The following is a 21,010-nucleotide window of genomic DNA, read 5'->3' as shown; positions in this document are numbered from 1 at the left end:
GATGAGGCAAAGCCTGGAGGTGGAGGGGGGTCAGGGGGGCGGGGGTAGGGGTGCGGTTAGAGGCTGAATCCTGAGTGTGTAAATTGAGGTTCTCTTTCCCCCACTTCTGGAAGCCCGTTTCTGCATTGCTGAGTGATCTTAGCAACTAGAAGGTGGCTCGGCTACCAACTGCAAAGAATCCACCATGAAATCTAAAGGCTGGTCAACTTTCCACCCCAGCCTCACCAGCCTGCTTTTCTCTAGCCTGTATTTCCTTCTGAACACTGTTTATGTGTTTGTTATTCTTATTATCTGCCCCTCATTGGAATGTGTTTCATCAGGGAGGTTTTTCCTTTGGTCTGTTTTTGCTCACTGTTTTATCCTAATATATGGTAAATTATCTGTACTTTCTTGAAGGCTAACTTGACTTCGTGTTTCTCAAGGAGAGAGTTAGGCAAAACTCTTAGCCCAATATTACAGCATTGCCAATGCACAGATTATGCATGGAATATTAGAAACTGGCCTACACTCTCTACCTGACCTGAGATTATAGCAACCTCTAAACCTAGGCCTAAAGGCCTGTGATGGACTCTCGGTCCTTAGAGTGAGGTGCTAGCCACTATTCTAATGCTGATTCAAGTTCCTTAGACCCTTCTGCAGCACTACTACTTCCGATATATAGGTTTACAGTTTTCTAAGCCTAAACCTGGAGTGGTGGCCCATACCTTTAATTCCAGCACTTGGGAGGTAGAGGCAGGCAGATTTCTGTGAGATTGAGGCCAGCCTGGGCTCGATAGTGAGTTCCAGGCCATCTGGGGCTACAAGGAGACCCTGTCTCAAAGAGACAGCAAAACAAAACAAAACAGGATAGTTTTGCTGTACACCTGAGCTTTCTTAAGTCAGTCTGTCAGGGATGCTGTCTGTTGCAAATGACCTCACTTTTACTTTTCCATAATTGTCAATTGAGTCCAAGGCCTGTTGGCATCTTTTTTCCCTCTGTAGTTGTGGAGATGGAATTTTAAAGCACTGCTCCAAGTCACCTTACTGCCAATGGCACTACCACTGGCGAGCATAGGATATCTTTACATCGTGGTGCTATGAGAGATCTCGTGGCAGCTTGAGTTTGAGCAAGTGAGTCATGGCTGGTGCTTTGGGTCAGGACCAAGAGTCTTTCTGCCAGTTTGTCAAACAATGATAAGGTGTTCCTGTGCCACATTTGTTTTAATTGAGAGCAAGTGGATTGATTTCACTTATTCTTGACATTTATTGTCGTATGGTCATAATATAATATTCCAAGCTCTCTTTTATTCATCTTGCCCAACTCTGAGGTAGTATAATTAATTTTATGTTTATACAATGCCCTATGCTGATGATGTATTTCTTGTATTATTTAAAATAATGTTGTGAATATAAAGGCAAGTAAATGGCTACTAGATAGATACTAGATAGTAGACTAGGGCAACTATGGCTTCTGTTTCTCTAGTACACGTTCCACTCCCTTAACTGTGGTAAGAGGTGTTGCTTCCCACTCAACCCCCTGAGCCACATCACGGGGCTGGGTTCTTGTTCCACGAGTGGAAAATCTGAGGATATATTGTCCCTCGATAGGTGTTTCAAACAGGAGCATTGACGTCTTACTGATGTGTGTTTTGGCTGTGTGAGACTCATGCTGTCCTGTCTTCTGGGCTTTCATGGTGATTACAGTTGGATTCATTTCCCACAGTCTTAGTGAAAAGAGATTTTCTTGTGCTAGAAATCAGTGAGCCAACCTTTGAGGAGAAGCAGACATGGGAAGGTTGAGTGAGGACCCCTGGCTCAGTTCCTATAGATCCCCCTTCTGACGCTGTTGTCTACCCCAGCTGCACAGGGCAGTTGGATTCTGTTTTTTTAGGCTATCTTGACTTTGATTTTTCTGGCACATTCTTAACTAATACCTCATGGACATGCAGACAGTTTAAGTGATTCTTCCAGAGTTCACAGCAGAGCTGGAACAGGGGAGCAAAGCCAGTGGCAAAGATGTCTGGATAATTGAACTTGTAGTTTTCATGTAAACCTTACTCTGCATTTTCTTTATAAGCATCTGAAGTTTTAAATAATACAATGAATGTTTAGGCAACATGAAGCTATTTAGTTAACATTTACTGAGTGTCTATTGTGTGCCAGCCACTTTCCTATGGCCTGTGTGTGCAAAGTGGGTACTATTTTTTTTAATTTATTATTTTTATTTTATGTGTATGGGTGTATTGCCTGCATGTAGGTAAGTACACCCGTGTCGTGTAATGCCTGCGGAGGTCAGAGAGGCTGTTGGATCCCCTGGGCCTGGAGTTATGGACAGTTGTTAGCTGCCATGTAGGTGCTGGGATTCGAACCCAGGTCTTCTGCAAGAACAACCAGTCTTCTTAACTGCTAAGCCACCTCTCTAGCCCCAGGTAATATTCTTATCTGGCATTTAGCAGGTCATAGACAGGCAGAGAGACTGGCATGAATTCCAAGAAGTGATAAACATGATTAGAGAGGGATGCAGGGGACATTTTCTTTGCTCTGGAGACTGGGGAAGATCTTTCAGGCTGGGGAGAGGCTTTAAAAACACAAAGAAGACTCGTTTCATTGATGCTACCCTCTTGGCAAAGATGCAGAGAATCACTTTGCAAGGATGTGGGGAAAATAAGGAGCCTTTCTGTCAACTCAGAACAAACTATCCTTGAGTTCCGATTGCCTCTGTGGGCTCCTGGAATGGCTGCATGTCATTATTAGAGATACAGTGTGAGACCTGGTGAGCTTCTCTTTGATTAAGTTTTATTAGTAATTTCCCAAACATTGGCTATTGTTGGATCTCTTTGCTGTCATTCAACATGGAACTACTGGACAGAAATCTCCCAGGTCACTGTAGAAATAGTTGGCTCCCAAACTGGTCACGGGAACAGAGTTAACATCCCCTATACTCAATCCTCAAAAGCTTTGATCCTTAAAATGTGGGTGGCATCCTCTCTCAGTTTATGCAATGTGGGGTGCGGGATAGAGAGTTCAGAAGTGGAGAGCTCATTGTGTACAAAGGTGCACACAATCTTCTGGATAAGAGGGAGATGATACTGGAAAAGAAGGCCTGGGTCAGGAGTGACATGGAATTTAAAAATTTTATTTTTCATAAACATGGCTATAGTTTAAAGAAGTGACTATTCTAATGCTTTTTACCACATAATAAAAGGAGTTTTGTTCTAGGCATTTTTTTCTTACCATATAGGAAAATATTTTTAAGGAGTCTGTATTTTCTCTTCTTAGTTATAAGGAATCATTGATATATTTGAAGCTTCCGAGTAATAGGATGAGGTCTGAATTTAGTTTGGTAACCCCTGGTGAACTGTGGCAGTGAACTTAGAGGTGAGACATGAGTTCTGGAGAGCAGGTGAGACGTTGCCTGTACTGAGGTTTGCATTGAAATGAGAACCAACAGAACTTAGATTTGGAGCAGAGAAAGAGAAGAAAAAAATGCCTTCTGAGTCCATGTGGCTAGGATTTGTTAGGAATTTGGTGCCATTTGCCTTATTTGGAACAGGTATGGATAATAATGGTAACTTAAGAGTATGGACATGTTGATCTGGTAGCCTGTGGAATGTTCCAGTAGCTGCTGGTGACAGCAACCTGGAATATACATGAAGGAGCGTTGGCTTGAGCTGTGGTTCTGAAATCCTGGATCTGACTCAAAGTCTTGCAAGCGTGTGACCCAGGGAAGAGCACACTGCTCAGAGTTTTACCAAAGATGCCATTCTAGAATCATTTTTGATTTTTTTGTTTATTTTTCTTAGAATACGTATTCAGTGCATTGATGGGGCCTCCAAACCTGACTACTTAACTGTAAATATCAGACAGTTCAGTTCATTTTTACTGGGCCTGTCTTATGTAACAGTTTAGGATTTTAATATGAAAGTATCAGAAGGAAAGCCTTGTCCTCACAAAACTTAGAGTGTGGTTAGGGTGAGTAGAAAGGATTTTTTTTTGTTGTTATTGGTTTGTTTTGTTTTTCAAGGCAGGGTTTCCCTGTAATTCCTGCTGGCTGTGGAGTCCAGGTTGGCCTCGCTCTCACAGAGATCTGCCTGCCTTTGCCTTCTGAGTGCTGGGATTAAAGGTGAACACCACCAGGACTGACTAGAAAGGAGTTTTGTTTTGTTTTGTTTGTATACAGGGTCTCATGTAGCCCAGGCTGGTCTTGAACTTGCTATATAGCTAAGGCTGGTCTTGAACTCCTGATCTTTCTCCTTCAGCCTCCCAAGTGCTGGGGTTATAAAGATGTGAGCTGTCACGTCCAGGTCCCAGAAAGTTCTTACATATGCCAAAGATGAACAATAATAGCAGCAACAGTAAAAGAGAGGGCAATGACTTAGTGGTGATTGTGATTGATACCACAGTCAAGGTTCAGAGCAGGCTTTTGAGTGTTCCTCTTGATAATAAGATCAAATCTCTCCAAAATGCAGTCTCAGTGTATACTAAAGCTGAAAGTGGTAGATATTGAGTGTGAGATTAGAGTCTCATATTTAGGGTGAACTTTTCTTCATTTTCTTACTAATGCTATTTAATAGTACATTGCTTCTTATCATAAGTTGGTTGTGCTGACTTACTAGCTAATTATAGCTCAACATTTGACAGCTGTGTGCTTGTTATTTCGGCCAAGCCTTGTGTGTAGCTCTGTCAGTTGGGAAGCAGCCCTCAGCAGACAGTTTTCTGCAGTCTTGATTTCCTTTCACTTTCTTTGGTTTCTCTATATGGAAGGAGAGTGTGTGTATGTCATGACTTCTTGAGAACTGACTAAGAAAGATAATTATTCAATATGAGGCACATAAAATATTCTGTGACAACTTTGAGAATGGTCATCACCATTTTCCAATAGTAATAAAAGTGAGTTCTCTGAAAAATGGCACACTATTTTTGGAGAAAGGATACCAAACCTATGGAAAACCTTGGTAATATTCAGGCTTTTATTGGAGTATACTCTTTATTTAAAGTCCTTTTGACAGATGTTATTAAATAAAATTAATGAACCTTAATAAGTACAATGTAAAGTTTCACTACATAGAGAAATTATGAAATATCTTAAGGGAATAATTTGATCAAGGCAGAAAATTGATAGTTATAGATGACTTACATTTATATATTTGAATGAATACATACACATCTATCTGAAGAAAACCAGGAAGTCACTCACTCACTTAGAAAATATTTCTCCATGGGGCTGGAATGGCTCATCAGTTAAGAACACTGGTTGTCCTTGCAGAAGACCCAGGTTCAAATCCCAGCACCCACATGGCAACTAACAACTGTCTGTAACTCCAGTTCCAGGGGATCTGACAGCCTCTTCTGTCCTCTGTGGGCATTGCACGACACAGGTGCACTTATCTACACACAGGCAATACATGCATACACATAAAATAAAAATATATATATATAAAAAGAAAACATTTCTCCATTACTCACAGTGTGCTTGATGCTGTGCTTGGCAACACAGATCTGTTGGGAAGTGAGACAAAGGTTTTCTCCCTGAGAGGGCGTTCTGTCAATAGTTTGAGGCAAATGTAATATTTCCAGAGATGTTTACTATGAGTGCCAAGAAGTACAGGATGCTATGAAAATGGTTAAGAGGGTCCAAACCAGGGTCAAGATTTAGAGAAGCTTCCTCTCAAGAAGTGAGATTTAATCTGATATACAAAAATATAGACATCAATTGAGTAAAGGGTCAGGGAAGAGTGTGTGAAGGTATTCAAGCCCTGGGATCTTTGCACATGTAAAGGTCCAAAGAGAGGATGGAAAATGACACCCCTGAGCAAGAAGCAAGGGAAATATAGGCCAGATTGCTGCAGGTAGAGTGTTAGGAAACTCCTGGCACCTGGAGAGGGGCCAGATCCAGCTTCATCCTCCAGGGGACCTTAGCATGGGAAGCCGTTGTTTGTACAGAGGCATCTGCGGACTTTGGGGGAGGACTTGGATATGGGGAGTAAGGACAACACTCAAGTTTTTGCCTTGATTCTCCAAATCTTCTTAGCTTAGAGCAGAGTCCCTGAAGATTTGCTCAAGTTTGCAAATTTGGTTGTGTGTGAGCAGGTTGAATGGAGAAGAGAGATGACGAGGTCATCTTTGGACATATTAAATATGAGGCACCTCAAGGACATCCCCAAGGGGAGCTGTGGTTGGAGCAGCTGATAAGTGGACCTGCAGATTAAAAGAAAGAAGTAGATTGGAGAGAAATGTACAACCCAGCAAAGTAAGAAGGAAACTGTGTCTGAGTGATGTTGAATTGATATTCCTGTAGACGTCCCAAGAGAGAACACAGTGCAGATTGATAGCCTAACTACTCTAACATAGGAGATAGGAACCCAGAGTTCATATACATATTCCCTAATTGTTCAAAATAATGGGGAAATCCAGCCAGTAACAACAGTACATAGTTTTGGTTGAAAGCCTTATATCGACTACTTGGTATAATGCCCACCAAAACACAGATTTGGAATAGATATGGAAGCCTGGGGAAAGGCAGGGTCCTTTCTAGTGTTCTAAAGGCAAAAAGGTATCACGACCCAGGAAATCAAAGGATGAGGTTCTTATCAGGGACTTCTGGAAGTACAGAACAGTTGAAACCTGGAACCTAGAGTCTAGGACACTGTAAATGGGTGTAGTGAGACTTGGCTGTTTCGAAGTCCACTGGACGCTGAATAAACTAGTTTATCCAGATTTCAAATAACCAAAACTCTTAAATAATGAGGACATCTCCTACACTCTGGAGGCACACCTAGTAAGTATGTTGTGGAAAATTATTCTTTGAAAGCTATTTCCAGATGTGTTTTAAGAGTGGTCCAAAGTCAGATGACTATACTAGCACCTTGGTTCTCTGCCTTGAGGGCTTCTGTAATGCTTTCAGATTAGGTCCAATAAAATGTCCTTTATTCAATATTGCATACAGTTCCAGATGATCATTTCTAGAAACCCTGTTTGCTAACCATGAGGAACTCTACACAGCTTCATGACTAGGGTCTTGTGGAGTTCAGGTTGAACTGTAAGGGTTAATGATTATAAAATGAACATCATAAACATTGTTTAGGCCTACCATTCTGTCTATAAAACTACTGACTGAGATTATTCATTGTCAGACAAAAGTGACAGAACTTTCAAAGTGCCCTTCAATGCTTTCGTATGGTTTTAGGAGAAGTTAGAACTATAGCTCAGGAGAATTTGGTTCCAGTGCTCCACCAATTGCATTTGATAGGAGAGTGCAAAAGGGTTGAAGGAATTCACTTCCCGATTCCTTATATTTTGGACAATGACTCATTTTGCCATATTTAACTTGTGATTATCTGTCAGGGTCTTAGAACTGTAAAGCCTTTTGCTTCTCAGGAGCTGTGACATTAGCTGGAATTCACTTGGAAGTGCATATGACCAATCGTTACTTTCTGTGGGAGCAGGTTTTAATAAGGCCTGGTAGGAAGGGTCTAAGAATTAGGAGACAGAAGGAGCCCCAGTGAGGTGGGGAGGAAAGGCTTAGGAAAATGAGACCGTGGCTAAAGCTATAAGATAGAGTTTTTCTTGTAGCTAAATCCACTTGAGGGAAAAATGAAGTAGGAGATGGAAGCAACATCTCTGGATAGTTCAGCAAAAATCTGCCCTGCCCTTCCTCTTATTAAAGGGAAATGTCTGTGGAGAGTGAGCTTTTGTCTTAATCCTTTGCATTTATCTCTACTTTGACAGTGCCATCACACACATTAAGAGAGAGTTTCTTCAGCCCTTTCCTCTGATGTGTATTTAAGAGCCAGGCTCCCAGGAAAGAGGTCACAGAAAGCCCCCCCCCCACATGATTCGGCTGCAAATATTACACAGCAAGTGGTTGTAAATACGTGAATAGAGGAATGAATCATTTATACAAAAACTCTACTACTTAGATTTCTACAAGTATGACATTTGCTTTCTGTTTTCCTTCTTGGAAAACCTTTTCATTCTTTTCCTGGTGCCACTTGTTAGCTCTCTGCCCAGTTTTAAGCAATGGAATTTTAGCCTTGGGGAAGGAGAGTGCTTGCTCTGCTGAAAAGAGCTTATTTTCCAAAAAGAGGGGGCAAGATTTCAGCTTTCTATGAAGAGAAATCCCATTTGGAAGGCCCTCAGTAATCCAAGAGCTAGAATTTTAATACAGGTTCAAGACAGAAGCAGGCGTGAATAACAGTTGAATTTCTGTGTCTGGCTAGCTGTGTGCAGACAGATGAGGCTCTGTTGGACAAAAAGAGACCAGCTTGCATGAGGCATGCAGGAGATCAATCAGGCCATAGTCTAGACACGCTGTTGCGCTGGTACAGGTACAGATGGGGTTTCCTGAATGGTTGTTTAGTTTAGGATAGGTTTGCTTCTCGAAGGTTCTCAACCAGCCACTGTCCGGCCAGTACTGATAGAGGATATCTGCTCCCAGCAGTGAGAGTTGATTATCTCATCTGCAGGCCTGTATCTGATGCACCATCTGCAACCTGAAGCCACAATTGTTAAGGCTTCCTTTACTTAAGTTCATCTCCTTTGGCTATTCATGTTGGAGTTTTGTATATTTGAGAGTTCTGTCCTGGGATAGGAACATCCTTTTCTAAATGGTCTGATAGGGCATGAGTTCTGAGAACAATTTTCTCCAGTAGGAGACCTACCAGAACAATCCCTAAGAAATATAAACAAAGACCAACTCTTTCTTAATGATTTACGTCATTTCATTAGTTTTTCATTTTGTCCTTTCTTGGAGCTTTGAAAAAACAGGAGCGTAGACTCATTGGGCACATGGAGTTTTATTTTGCAGCCCACCAGCTAAGAAATGTTTGAGTTGGGGCTTGTGAGGTGGCTCAGCGGGTAAAGAAGCTTGATGCCAAACCCGACGACCTGAGTTCAATCCCTGGGGCACACGTAGGGGTGGAGGAAGGAGATAATCAATTCCTGCAGGTTGTCCTCTGACCTCCACATACTCACTGTGACATGCGCTCCCCACATATGAATAAATAAATGTAATAATTAATCTTTAGAAAAATAATAAGAAAGGAGTCATTTCTTGGGAGGCAGAGGCAGGCAGATCTCGGTGACAGTGAGACCAGCCTGGTCTATATGGTGAGTTCCAGGCCAGCTGTGGTCACAGGAAGACCCTGTCTAAAAAAAAAAGGCCCAGAAATAAAGACCCTCTGTTATAAGAAGCCTGGAGATTAGCTCATACAAATGATTTAAGAGTTCAGTAGAAGTTTCTAGACATATCCATTTCTATTCAGTCTGCACCAGTTTTGCGTGCCACTGCCAAACAAAGCTGAAGGATCAGATGACCACTCTGATCTCTGCTAATTTCATGGTTATTTGTTGCATTCATTCGCAGTCCACTTTCCCATAAGTGAGACACAAGCCATCCAGCCAAGTGAGGCGCATGTTCACAGCCTTGTGAGAACATGCAGTTAACTGTACGTTGTTTTTCTCCAAGTCTGTCCCTCAGCATTCTCGAGGGAGCCAAGGGCTGAGAACCAAGATGCCCACACTGTCTGTGTTAGCAGTGGTGTGATCTCTGTAGGGAAGGATGAAGCCTTGCTGGCCACCGAGAGTCATACCACCAGAATCCCCAGGCCACACAGAAGGCAGAGTTGCTCTTACTGCGTGTATTCAGTTACATATCCAATTCTCATTCCTTTTCCAGCTGGGCGGTGTCTTGCTGTCAACCTGAAGCACAGCACAGATTTCAGTTTTCCAAACTCAGCTTGTTAGAATATTAAGACTATTTATAAACCTTATTACTGCAGCACCCATATGGCCTCTGCTCAGATAATCCCTTTAGGAAAGTAAAGACTATCAGGCACTCTATAATTTAGCATCAATGTTTAATCATTCTTACCCAGGCTATCACAAAAAATTTTGAGTCATATGTTTGACTTTGGTGAACTTGATACTTACTTTTGACTGAAACTGTGTCCATGCTTTGGGAACTTCTGGCTTTCAAAATGTCTTTGCCCCTACCTAACTGCTGTTGTTTCTAGATGTTTCCATGTTTGTCTCTGTTGTGTCCTCGGGCAGCCCCATCCTCACTGTAGCCAGGATTACCCCTTAGGCTGGCTTAGTTTCATCATTTATCTCCTTGGTTGTGGCCAGGAGAGGAAAAATGGAATTCAGAGTCTAGAAATCTCTGCTAGATGATGCAGCATGAAGAGCTCTGGGGACCTTTGTAACTACTGAGGCTAGAGCATCTTACCCTTTGATATGGCTCCTGTCCCAAAATCCACTTGTCACCAGCTTGATGCAAATGGACCGAAGCCTTTAAGTGGGGATTTGGGGGATCACTTCTGCTGTTTGGTACACTTGCATTTATTCACTCCCATGTGCTTACCCCCCCGCCCCGGGTATGGTGTTGCTTGGGTTAGTCACAGTTCCACGGAAACATTATAGCCTTAAATGAACATTGATTTTTGATGAAGACCAGCAATCTTTTAATTTGCTTAAGGAAAGAGGTAAATGCATGTGGATGGATCAGTAGTTCTTGTTGTAGTGTGTGATATCTGTGCACTGAGTTACAGTTTCGTTAGATTCCTTAGATGTATTTGGCAGGCATGGTAAATTTATGGAGTTGTTGATAAAATGAATTTTTGTTACAACCTTTTTTTTGTTGTTACTTCTAAAGATTATGAGAGTATCCAGTTCAGAAATGCCTAGTTTTATTTTTTCCCCCTTCTTTGGAGCAGCATCCTGGGTTTGAGATTGGAAAGAGGTGTGCAGCTCTGTGAGGTTGACTGGCACACGGCCAGAGTGGTTGGTGGGGTGTACAGGCTGCAGGTCACCTGAGCATAGGGGAAAGCCAGGTAGGGTTTTCGCTCTTAGTGGGACTGAGATTAGCACCTGCTTTCTTTGTGGGTCAGTGGTTCCGAGAACTGGGAGCATTCAGTTTTTCTAGAACAGCAGCCTTCAACTTTTTTTTTTTGACATTTTTTAAATTACTGAAAGATCCCCCACCCCTGACAAACTTTAAGAACATACTACATATTAATTCTTCTATTATTTCTACAATATCATTGCTATTATGGTAACAGCTGACTCTTTCTTGAACATTTACTAGATCCTTAGATTTATCTACATGCTTAATGGTGCTTTCTACGTTAAGCTTTTGTGTCACCCAGAAAAGTGGGTATGTTAATATGACTTAGATTTTTAAGAGAAAGAAACTTGTGGTTGGGGAAGTGATGTAGTTTTTGGACACATTAAGTTAGAGGAAGGATTTGAGCTCGGGTAAATGATCTTAAGCATTATGCGTAATGCCTCTTCTTAAGAAATCAAAAGCAAGAGAAATGCATGCATTCGTGTGTGTGTGTGTGTGTGTGTGTGTGTGTGTGTGTGTGTGGTGAAGAATGGATCCTATTCCAGGGGGCAGAATTTGTACAGCACTGCCCTGATTTAGGACTTTTCTGAAGTTGAAGTTTTTTGCCCCAGGCTGGTCCATGGAGATGGGCAGCTATGGGCTGGCATCCATCTCCCATTTGCTGCCAGTTCACCTGGTCCCAGAGTGAGGCAGTCCTGCTCCACTCTACCTTGACACCAGCTGATTCTATGTGCATGAATTGTGAGATTTGTACTGTATCGTTTCACATTTCCAGAAATTGTAAATTTAAAGTAAGCTCAAAAACCAAGACAGAAGCATTCTCTTACAGGCAGTAAGTCCGGCGAATACTGTTGAAGTTCTTAAAAAACAAAAGGCCAAGAATAAACTAGGTTTCCTTTCCAGCTCATTTCCTATATTTGAATGGGAAGAAACCTGTGAGTTTTACTGTTGTTGGTTTTGTTTTTGTGTAGCAGCTAAGCTTCCAACTGGAATCTTTTAACTTCTTTGTATAATTCCCAGAATTTTCTTTGAAGGCTTCAGAATTTTCTTTCTGTTTTATCCTCTTTAAACTTCTGTATTCCTTAGAACTGGTGACTTAACCTAGTCATTTACTACTTAATTACTTCATTAGTTACTTCACTTTTCTGAGCCTCACGTCTATGAAGTATGAAGTAGGTTAAACCTCTGAAGGTTTTGTAGGAGCTCTGAATGAGTTAGATTCTCTACTAGGTGTTGAACAGGAAAAGGGGCTTACCAACTATGAGTCCCCAGGCCTCTCTTGTTATTCTCCTACATGCAGGAAACCACAACTGTGGTAAATGTCCCTACTGTTCTTAATAAATCCTTACCACATGGAAGGAAAGCAGGTGACGTGAAAGCCCTATCATTTCTTGCTAAGTTCATTTAACAACAGCATATTGAACAGCTGCCATGTCAGGCCAGGGGAAGGTGCTGATGGATAATGGACAGGCTGCCATTCTTGCCATCCTGGTAGCACATCAAGACTAGTATGTGTCTCAAGGACAGCAGTGCCAGAGCGGACCAGCCACCACGAAGCCTGCAGGTCCCTTGTCAGCATGGGAGCCCTGTGAGGAGGTGCTATCTCAACTGACAAGAGAAGGATGAGCAGGGCTGTGTGCATCTATGCCAGTTGTGCCTAGTCAAGATGACCCGGGTATTGGCTCTTGAATGGGCTTGAGGTTCGCTTGTGCTTTAAGTGTTGCTATTCAAATTCCAGGACTCTATTTGTATGGGGTCTGCTTTTATTTGGGGCTGTGTATGAATTGATAAGACAAGAAAGGAGAACTTTGCTATGCTTATACCCAAGAACACTTCTCCAAGTGAGTGTCAGAAAGTGGGCTTGGACAGTGCCTTCCTTTCCCTGGGTCTTCCAAATGCACAAACCATCTGTGTAGATGACAGTGGCAAATAATTCCTTTGTTTGTCCAAAGGCTACTCATTATCTGCTAACTGTGTGTGATGTGGAAGCCCTTGGGATAGATGGAGAGGTCCATGTGACAGGGGTCCTAATCTAAAACAAGCTCAAAACCAGGGACAAAGGGGCCTAAACATTAGAATGCCCCATACAGAACATGGACAATGCTTGATGAATTGAATACATGATTTTGTTGAGATTATTTTGTCCCTTTCATTGATGTGTACACTAAAATGACTTAACAAAGAGCTTATTTGAGGCCTCTTAGCTACTGAGGTCATGAGGTTAGGTTTGAACCCCTTGAGCCATTCTTTATGGTTATTCTTATAAAATAACACGGTAGATGTATGCCTTATTTTCTTTCTAGGATTTAAATTCTTTCAGACAGTGGATCTTACAGAATTACAGGGGATTAATGTACAGGTGCTGATTATGAGTAGGTGTTGGAAATGAAGCTATTCTCTTTTTTTTTTTTTCGGTCTTTTTGAGACAGGGTTTCCCTGTAGCTCTAGCTGTCTGGAACTTGCTCTGTAGACCAGGCTGGCCTCAAACTCACAGAGATCCACCTGCCTCTGCCTCCCAAGTGCTGGGATTAAAGGCGTATATCACCACATGAAGCTATTCTTTTACCACTCCCAGCAGTGCCTGCACATGATCCTTGGAAAAATGCAAGGGAACTCCTGGGGAAGCCAATAGCACAGGTTGCCTTTTTCTGATCTCTGAAGACAGTGGGGATTCTAACAAGAAGCCAAAGGTTGTCCTTCTGATTATTATTATTATTTGTCTTTGGTCCTTGCATTCGCTCAATAAGTGACTTTTCAGTCTTTCCAGTAACTTTAGAAAGATTCTTTTAGATCAATGTATTAGACCACAGTGCTAATTAGGTCAAGGGTAAGGGTCACACTGTAGCTCCCTGTACTCTGCCTTTGGCTGCTTTCTGGAGAGTGAGATGTCACTGTGACAGGGCCAAGGCATAAGAGTGAACCATCAATGGGCATCTGTCTCAGCCTTGGAGGGAGGACAAGGCACTGTTTCAGGCACAGGAATGTAGTGAGAACCACACAAAGAACTTGCTCTTGGAGAGCTGGCATTCAGGTGAATTATCTCATTTTTTTCCCATAGTGCAGTCTCAAGAAAGATGCTCTGAATTTTCTCGCTTTACAGTGGGAAGCTCAGAAGAGTTGAATAACCAGTCCACTATTTCACAGCTAAGTGCTATGCCAAGCCTGGGACACACACACACTTTGCTCGTGTCTGTACCTTCCTCCCTTCAGAGGGTGATCTACTGCAAACATATGAATAGCTCTACATGTTCCTGTACAGAGATTCTCTACACATGACTATGCATGTCAAATGCATAATTTAAGAGGTTTTTCTAATACTCTTCTTCAAAGAAAATTTGGAAAATTCAAAGAAGTCAAAATAAAGGAAATGATTCATGACAAAGATTAAGGGGCTCATTTTGGTGTGTTTCCTCTCAGATACGTAGGTAGACATTTATATCTGGGGAAGAAAACACATATCTGAGTCTGTGTTGTACCCTGCTTTCTTTACCAAATACCAAACTTGATACCCCACGTGCTCATTTTAATACAGTTGTAGCATGTCTCAGAGATGTTGAATTAGAAAACAAATGGCATACAGCTAGCTTCCAATTAGCAAATCAGTGTCTTGGCTGGTTGAGGGCAGGGACCTTAATAGGAAAGCCAGTGAGGAAGGCAGGACAGCTGGAAAGTATTGGGCTTCGGAGAGATGCTATGAGAAGATAGATCTTCCTCTGCGAGAGCCTTCTTTCCTCTAATCCTCTCCACTGAAGAATCTATTCAAACTCTACTGAGGGTTTCTGAAATTAATTGAAAACTGACACAATCATGAGAAACTGGGCCAGCATATTTTTAAGGTCATGTTCTTCTTGGATTGTGATCTAGGTGACATAGTCAGGGCAGATGTCACCATCTCTGCTTGATGGATCAGGAAGTCCAGGCACAAGAGATTGGTCCAAGGTTAATTGACAAGTAAGTAGAGGGATGGGCTGGCCTCTGGCCCCTGCTTGATTGTTTCCACGTTTCACTTTGAGACTTTCTCATTGTCCCCTATCCCGTTTCTTCCTTCTTTGAAGCTTTTATGCCTGATCTTATGGTTTAGCAACATAAGAAATTTATATTTCTAGAAGAATTTAAGGGTCTCTCAGTCCTTGGGGTACACCTTAATAGTAGAGCATATGTTTAATGTGCTTGAGGTCCTGGGTTCGGTTCCTAGCACACATGCCCCACTAAAGGGATCTTACTGCTTGATGATGGAGATGATAATAACAAAAGTGAAAACACAGGTAACTAATAACTATTGACCACTATGTGTGCCAGGCAAAAGAATGTCTATAAACCTCTTCTGCTATAAGCTCATGACTCTTACAGTTGTGAGGACCAAGAGTTGAACCTGATCTTAGTATCTTTGAAGCTTGACCTCAATCAAGGTCACAGTACCTTCAGAGGGAGGAAGGGAGGAACACAGGAACAGAACCATTGAGTTCTTGGAGTTCTGATTTTTACTATTAAGGCTAAATTTATTTGTTGTGCCTGTTCAAAATATAACACAACAATTCCAAGCTTCTAATGAGGATTTGAAACCATAACATGGAAGGAAACCCCAGAAATGTTGACCCACAAGCCTATCTCCACTGAAGTAACCCCTCCCCCACTGCCTGCTAGAGGATCTTTCTGACATATGTTTTACGCTTCTTTTCCTACAGGAGGAAATATAAGAAAACGTCCCAAAGGTAAGAGCATCTTTCTGGGAAAGGGGGACCTTCTGGGTTGTGGTTTGCCGAGAGAGTGAGGACACAGCTTGTCACAAGTTTGGCTTGTGGTTTACTGGAATTGTAATAAACAGTCCCTCTGTTCCTTCTCAGTGAGTTGCCTGATTTGTCTCCCAATCGTTACTGCTGCTGTAATTAAAAATTGATTGTACTATGTGGTGTGGCTCAGTAGGGTAGATACCTTCATGAAAGTACATTTGGCAGATTCAGGAGCATGTTACTGCTGTACTGTCTGGTGATTTTTACCAAAACCTTGATGAGGGAGGGACTGGGCTAGGTGGGCAGATGGGAGCCGAAGGGTTCTCTGAACACACAGAGGATTCTAAATGTGCGTTTTGTGTCTGAATTCTCACTGCTTCAAATTCCTTTGCCTGATTCACTGAGAAAATGCTGTTGAGCTCCATGCATGGGTACAGATTCCTTTAAAGGCAACGATGCTCCTTTGATTGGACCATGGAAAGGGTAGTTTGAGGTCAAACCTGTCATATTGTTCAAGTTCCCACTGCCTGGATAAAGCCCTGGCCTTGCTCTGGGCTTAATTTTTTCAGGCACTTTGACATGAAGAACTTTGAAGCTTTTGGTGGACCTGCCTCATGTGAACACTGAAATTTGGACTTGGGTCCTTTGCATTTACAGTTCCATGACTTACCAGGTTTTGACTATGTCCCAGCTCTGAAGGGGAGCTCAGTTTTCAAGACATATGTGATTTTGCCCCCCCACCACCCCTGAAGTGTCCTTCAGCAGATGGCTCTTGCTGGTGTGCAGGAGCATAGGTTTGTGGGTATATACAAGTCCAGAAACCAGGGAAGGTGGGTGGAGCCTCGAAATGACAGAATCACAAAGTCAGTTTAGGCAATGTTCTGTGCTCTGTGGTACAATTGGTTCATTAATTCGCATTTTCTATGAGCTATAATTAAAGTGTACAATGTGATGTTTTGATATATGTATGCATGGTAACTACTACAGTCAGAGCAACTTGCTTATCCTTTACCTCACATACTCCATTCATTGGTTCATAGTTTTTGTTTCATTTTGTTTGAGACAAGGTCTCACTCTGTATCCCAAGCTGACCTGGAACTCTCTAGCCCAGGCTATCCTGGAACTCTTGGGAATCCCCCTGCCTCTGCATTCTGAATGCTAGGATTACAGGCATGTTGGTTCGTCTTGCCTGTCATTCTTTTTACAGTGCTTTGTTTTCACAAACTTACCTGACCTCTCTTAGCTCTCTAGCATCTTCTGCTGCTTCCAGTATTTTTCCTTCTTCTCTAAACTTTATCTATGGCTTTCTAGCACAGTTGTAATCCTTTGTTTGGTTTGTTTTTGTTTTGCTTTTTGAGACAGGGTCTCCCTGTAGCCCCAGCTGGCCTGGAACTAGCTATGTAGACCAAGCTGGCCTTGATCTCACAGAGATCCTCCTGCCTCTGTTTCCCCAGTCCTGGGACTAAAGGTGTGTGCCACCACGCCACAGCATGAAGTTGTAACATTAAATGTGACTGTAGATGAGTATGGGTGGTCTCTTGGTAAGAGCTTCGGCGATCTTTTCATTCATGTTTATCAGAGGCTTCTCAAAGGGTACAGACTCCATGTGTGTCGGGAGTGTTTCTGGAGTGATGCAGGACAAAATGTATTAATTGCAAAGTCAACCAGGAAGCCAGTGAGGGACGTGAATACATGGTGCCTGTAATGACCATGAGTTATGCTGTTTGAACAGGCTGTGCTCTGTCCTTCGTGTATGTGATTCCTTCTTCCCTGTCTAGGCCCTGGTCCCTCTGGTAGTCCACACTCTGAGCCGTGTGCCTTCTGTGAGGTCCCATAGCACCTTCCCTTCCTTTCCTTTCTTCTTTCTCCCTACCTGATGGTGAGCATCTTGTATATTATATTTTCCTGGCTTTCTTTGTGTGTGTGTCATTGTATTTTACCTGCCAAATGCCTGAAATACAGTAGCCTTCTAGAAAATATTGTTGAATGGATTACTCACTGTTATTTCAGACTAAACATTTAAACTGATTTTTTTTCAGACTGTTGGTGATGGTACCACATACAGCATTGTACACAACTTAACTTTGAGTTGATGAAACTAGAAATTGAAGTTATTTTCTCATAACATATGGGATTCTTATTTTATGTACTAGATAAGGTGATAAAATCTTCCCAGTGCTTTTCTAGGAAAGGTGAATGAATTCTGGAAGGGCCAGGCTTGGAATGATATGATTGAATGGACATCTGTACAAGAGTACTGTCACTGCTGGGGGCTGGAGAGACGGCTCAGCAGTTAAGAGCATTGGCTGTTCTTGCATAGGGTTCAGTTCCCAACACCCACATGGCAGCTAACAGTTGTCTAAAACTCCAGTTCGATGGGAAACAGTTTCTGCCTTCTAACCTCCTAGGGCATTCCATGACATGGGTGCACTTACTTACATGTAGGCGATACACTCATACACATAAAATAAGAATAATGAATAAAATACTAGCAAAGAGTGCTATCACTCATGATGAATGTACTTAATAAAAATCATTTTCTGTTATCAGCTATGTCTGTCTCAAAGGCCTTTATTAAGGAGAATCATTAGGAATATAATTAACACAAGTGCCAAATATTTGTACGATGCTATTGACTTTGAAAAGTGCATTCCAAAGAAATAGGATTGCTTAGGCTTTTTGTTCACCAAGCATTTGAACTTCATAATTCAGCATCAAAGATTAGGGTGAGGTTTTCATGGCATTTGACTTTAGTATCACGCATTTAAACAGATTACATCCAGACAAAATTATCAGTGCAGTTAAAAATCAGCCAGTAGTTTTCAACTACATTCAAGGACATTTTTAGATAACCATTTTAATCTCACCTGTTCCAAGAGCATCACCTCCTGGCAGACATGCCTGTGTCCTTGCTTTCCAAGTAAAGTCTGCAGTCCAAAGGCATCAGTATACAATGTGGAGTGCAGGTCACTGACAGGCAAATGATCTAATTTTAAGTCTCTTGAAGGTAGCTATACTATTCTAAATACATTGGCTTACTGGCAACTAAACAATTCTTTCTTATTTGGTTTCCTTGAATTCATGGTAGTAATTGTAAGAACCACTGAACAGGATGTAAATTAATCACTCAGATTAGAGGGTATGATAGTCTTCAGTAGGAAAAAAGTGATTTATCATTTTTGCACATGTTATCCTGGGTTATGAGACAGTTCTGCATCACCTCAATTTTATTTTAAAGATAGACAAGTGACAGGGAGTTTTGAGAGGGCTGCTTAAAACTGTCAATGTTGAATTTACTATGCTGACTCTTTGAAATGGTAGTTTTGCATACCTGACATGAATTCTGTTGTATTTTTTTATTATGTTACAAAAATAAAAAGATTTCCTTGTATCAGCCTCATTGAAGTTGAAGGGCAAATTAATAAACAACTAGTTTTAACTTCTATTTTAAATATTTTTTATTTGAAAGAGACGCATGTTCTAATAAACATATCACTGAATAACAGACTGTTCTTGGCTTAGTGGCTTAAAACAGGCATTTCATTTTGTTCCTAGATTTATGGGTCAGGAAACTCAGAAATGACTTGGCCGGATGGTTTGAGTATCATCTCACTGGTGTTAGCTGAGGTTGCTGGAGACAGAGGCTCCACTTCCAAGAGAGCACCACCATTTGTGTCAGGAGCCTGCATGCTCCTCATCTCTTCACTCCCTTTCTTGTGTCTGTCCTAGCTTTCACCTTCCATGGGATCTCCACGTAGCTCCTACCACATGGTGGTTTCAGGAATCTTACACTTCTTGTCTGGGTTTTGGAGCCACATGTCCTATATGGCAGGAGTGGAAACTGCTGTTCTTGTAATTATGACGAGTTGAGAAACTGGCACAGTTCTCCTTCTGCCGTGACTCACTATCCAGTCGAACACACAGTGACACACATGCACTCCTCCAGTTTTCATTTTTTGGGTATGCTGTGGGATGCTATCTGTGATGGTCAACATGATTGTGAGGCAGAGGCATGAATAAACACTGAGAGACCTTTTAGCCTCATGGCTGCCTTCTGAACTGTGGCCATTCAGACTTGGTCAAAATGGACTTAGCTTCGGCATTTTAAGCCTTGCCAGATAACAAAAACCTCTAATGTTTTGCATAATGCTTTTGATTATTTATTATTAATTGGAGCTTTATTTAGTTTAAATTTTGCTTCTGACTGTGTCTGAGTTACTATAAATCAGAACAATTAATGAGTAATTAAATTTAACCTGAAGTATCTTATATATATATTCATTTTTTAATATATTTATTTTTATTCTATGTGTATCAGTATATTGCCTGCATATGTGTAAGTGCAACAAATAGATGCAGTGCCTGTGGAGGGCAGAAGAGGGCATCAGATCTCCTGGAACTGGAGTTATGGATGGTTGTTATCCACTGTGTGTGTAGGTGCTGGGGGCCAAACTCCAGTCCTCTGCAAGAACAGCCAATGCACTTAACTACTGAGCCATCTCTTCAGCCCCATCATTCATATTTATTTATTTATTTATTTATTTATTTATTTATTTATTTATTTAATTTATCTATGTATCTATCTATTTATTTATTATCTATCTATCTATCTATCTGTCTGTCTATCTATCTATCTATCTATCTATCTATATTTTTTGAGACAGGTTCTCACTATGTAGCCCCAGCAGTCCTGGAACTCGGTATGTAGACCATCCCAGGCTAGTCTAGATCTGACATCCTCTACCTCCTCTGCCTCCCAAGTGCCACTACACACAATCAACCCCGTATTTTATATTTTTGATAGGTACAGTACACTGATGGTCACATATGTAAATGCCTTACAAACATCTTCCAACTTAAAAAAGTTTTAAAAATTAACAGTGCCATTAACTTAGTAAAAACTGGAAATCAAAAGGGAAGTGAGGCTGCCTTTGTGAACAGGTCTGCAGGCCTGTGGTGGGGCACAGGTGAGCACAACAATTAGAATGGTGTGTATGTTCTCCTGGATCTAAGCACTGAGGGCTATGGGAAAAGTGAGGTCTCGGGGACACTGTGTGCTTCTCCCACTACATCGCAAACCATCCATAGTACTACTTACTGTGCGTGGGGCTTGAAAGTGGGGCACAGTGAACCTTAAAAGCTCAGAAACTTTTCTCATTTCTTCCTGATTTCAGTGATTTTAAAAATGTGTGCTTCTCTGATTCTTTTTCTAATCTTTTCTCATTGAATTTTTGTGATTTTCGTACATATAGTTTGATGGTATGTAGAGCCCCTCCCCTATCTGCCCCTTCCCTCCCTGTCACCCTGCCCAATGGAATGAACTCTCTTATATATACAGTATGGCCTAAAGAGTGATATGTGTCCACAAATGTCCTTCAGCGTGGGTTCATTCACCCGACCCACCAAGAGTCCCATCCCTCTAAGATAGTCTTAGTCATCAATTGCCAAAAGTTCCTTG

At 41.7% G+C, this 21,010-nt stretch overlaps 1 protein-coding gene across 10 annotated transcripts in view; it reads left to right on the top strand.

Annotated features, from left to right (window-relative positions):
- The window catches only part of Pde1c (phosphodiesterase 1C), a 554,512-nt gene that overhangs the window by 229,739 nt on the left and 303,763 nt on the right, over window positions 1–21,010 (top strand). For 4 of the 10 annotated variants that reach the window (XM_029560855.1, XM_029560852.1, XM_029560851.1 and 1 more), the window contains exon 2: window positions 15,508–15,534. The exons of the other annotated variants lie outside the window; for them this stretch is intronic. In XM_029560855.1, the coding sequence (XP_029416715.1) occupies window positions 15,508–15,534 (27 nt within the window). The remainder of the gene's footprint in view (window positions 1–15,507; window positions 15,535–21,010) is intronic. 10 annotated transcript variants of the gene reach the window in all.

The sequence above is a fragment of the Nannospalax galili genome, unplaced genomic scaffold, assembly GCF_000622305.1.
Source record: "Nannospalax galili isolate Female #2095 unplaced genomic scaffold, S.galili_v1.0 scaffold132, whole genome shotgun sequence".
Lineage (NCBI taxonomy): Eukaryota > Metazoa > Chordata > Mammalia > Rodentia > Spalacidae > Nannospalax > Nannospalax galili.
Note: the sequence above shows the minus strand (reverse complement) of the source record. Positions and strands in the feature narration are given on the sequence as shown.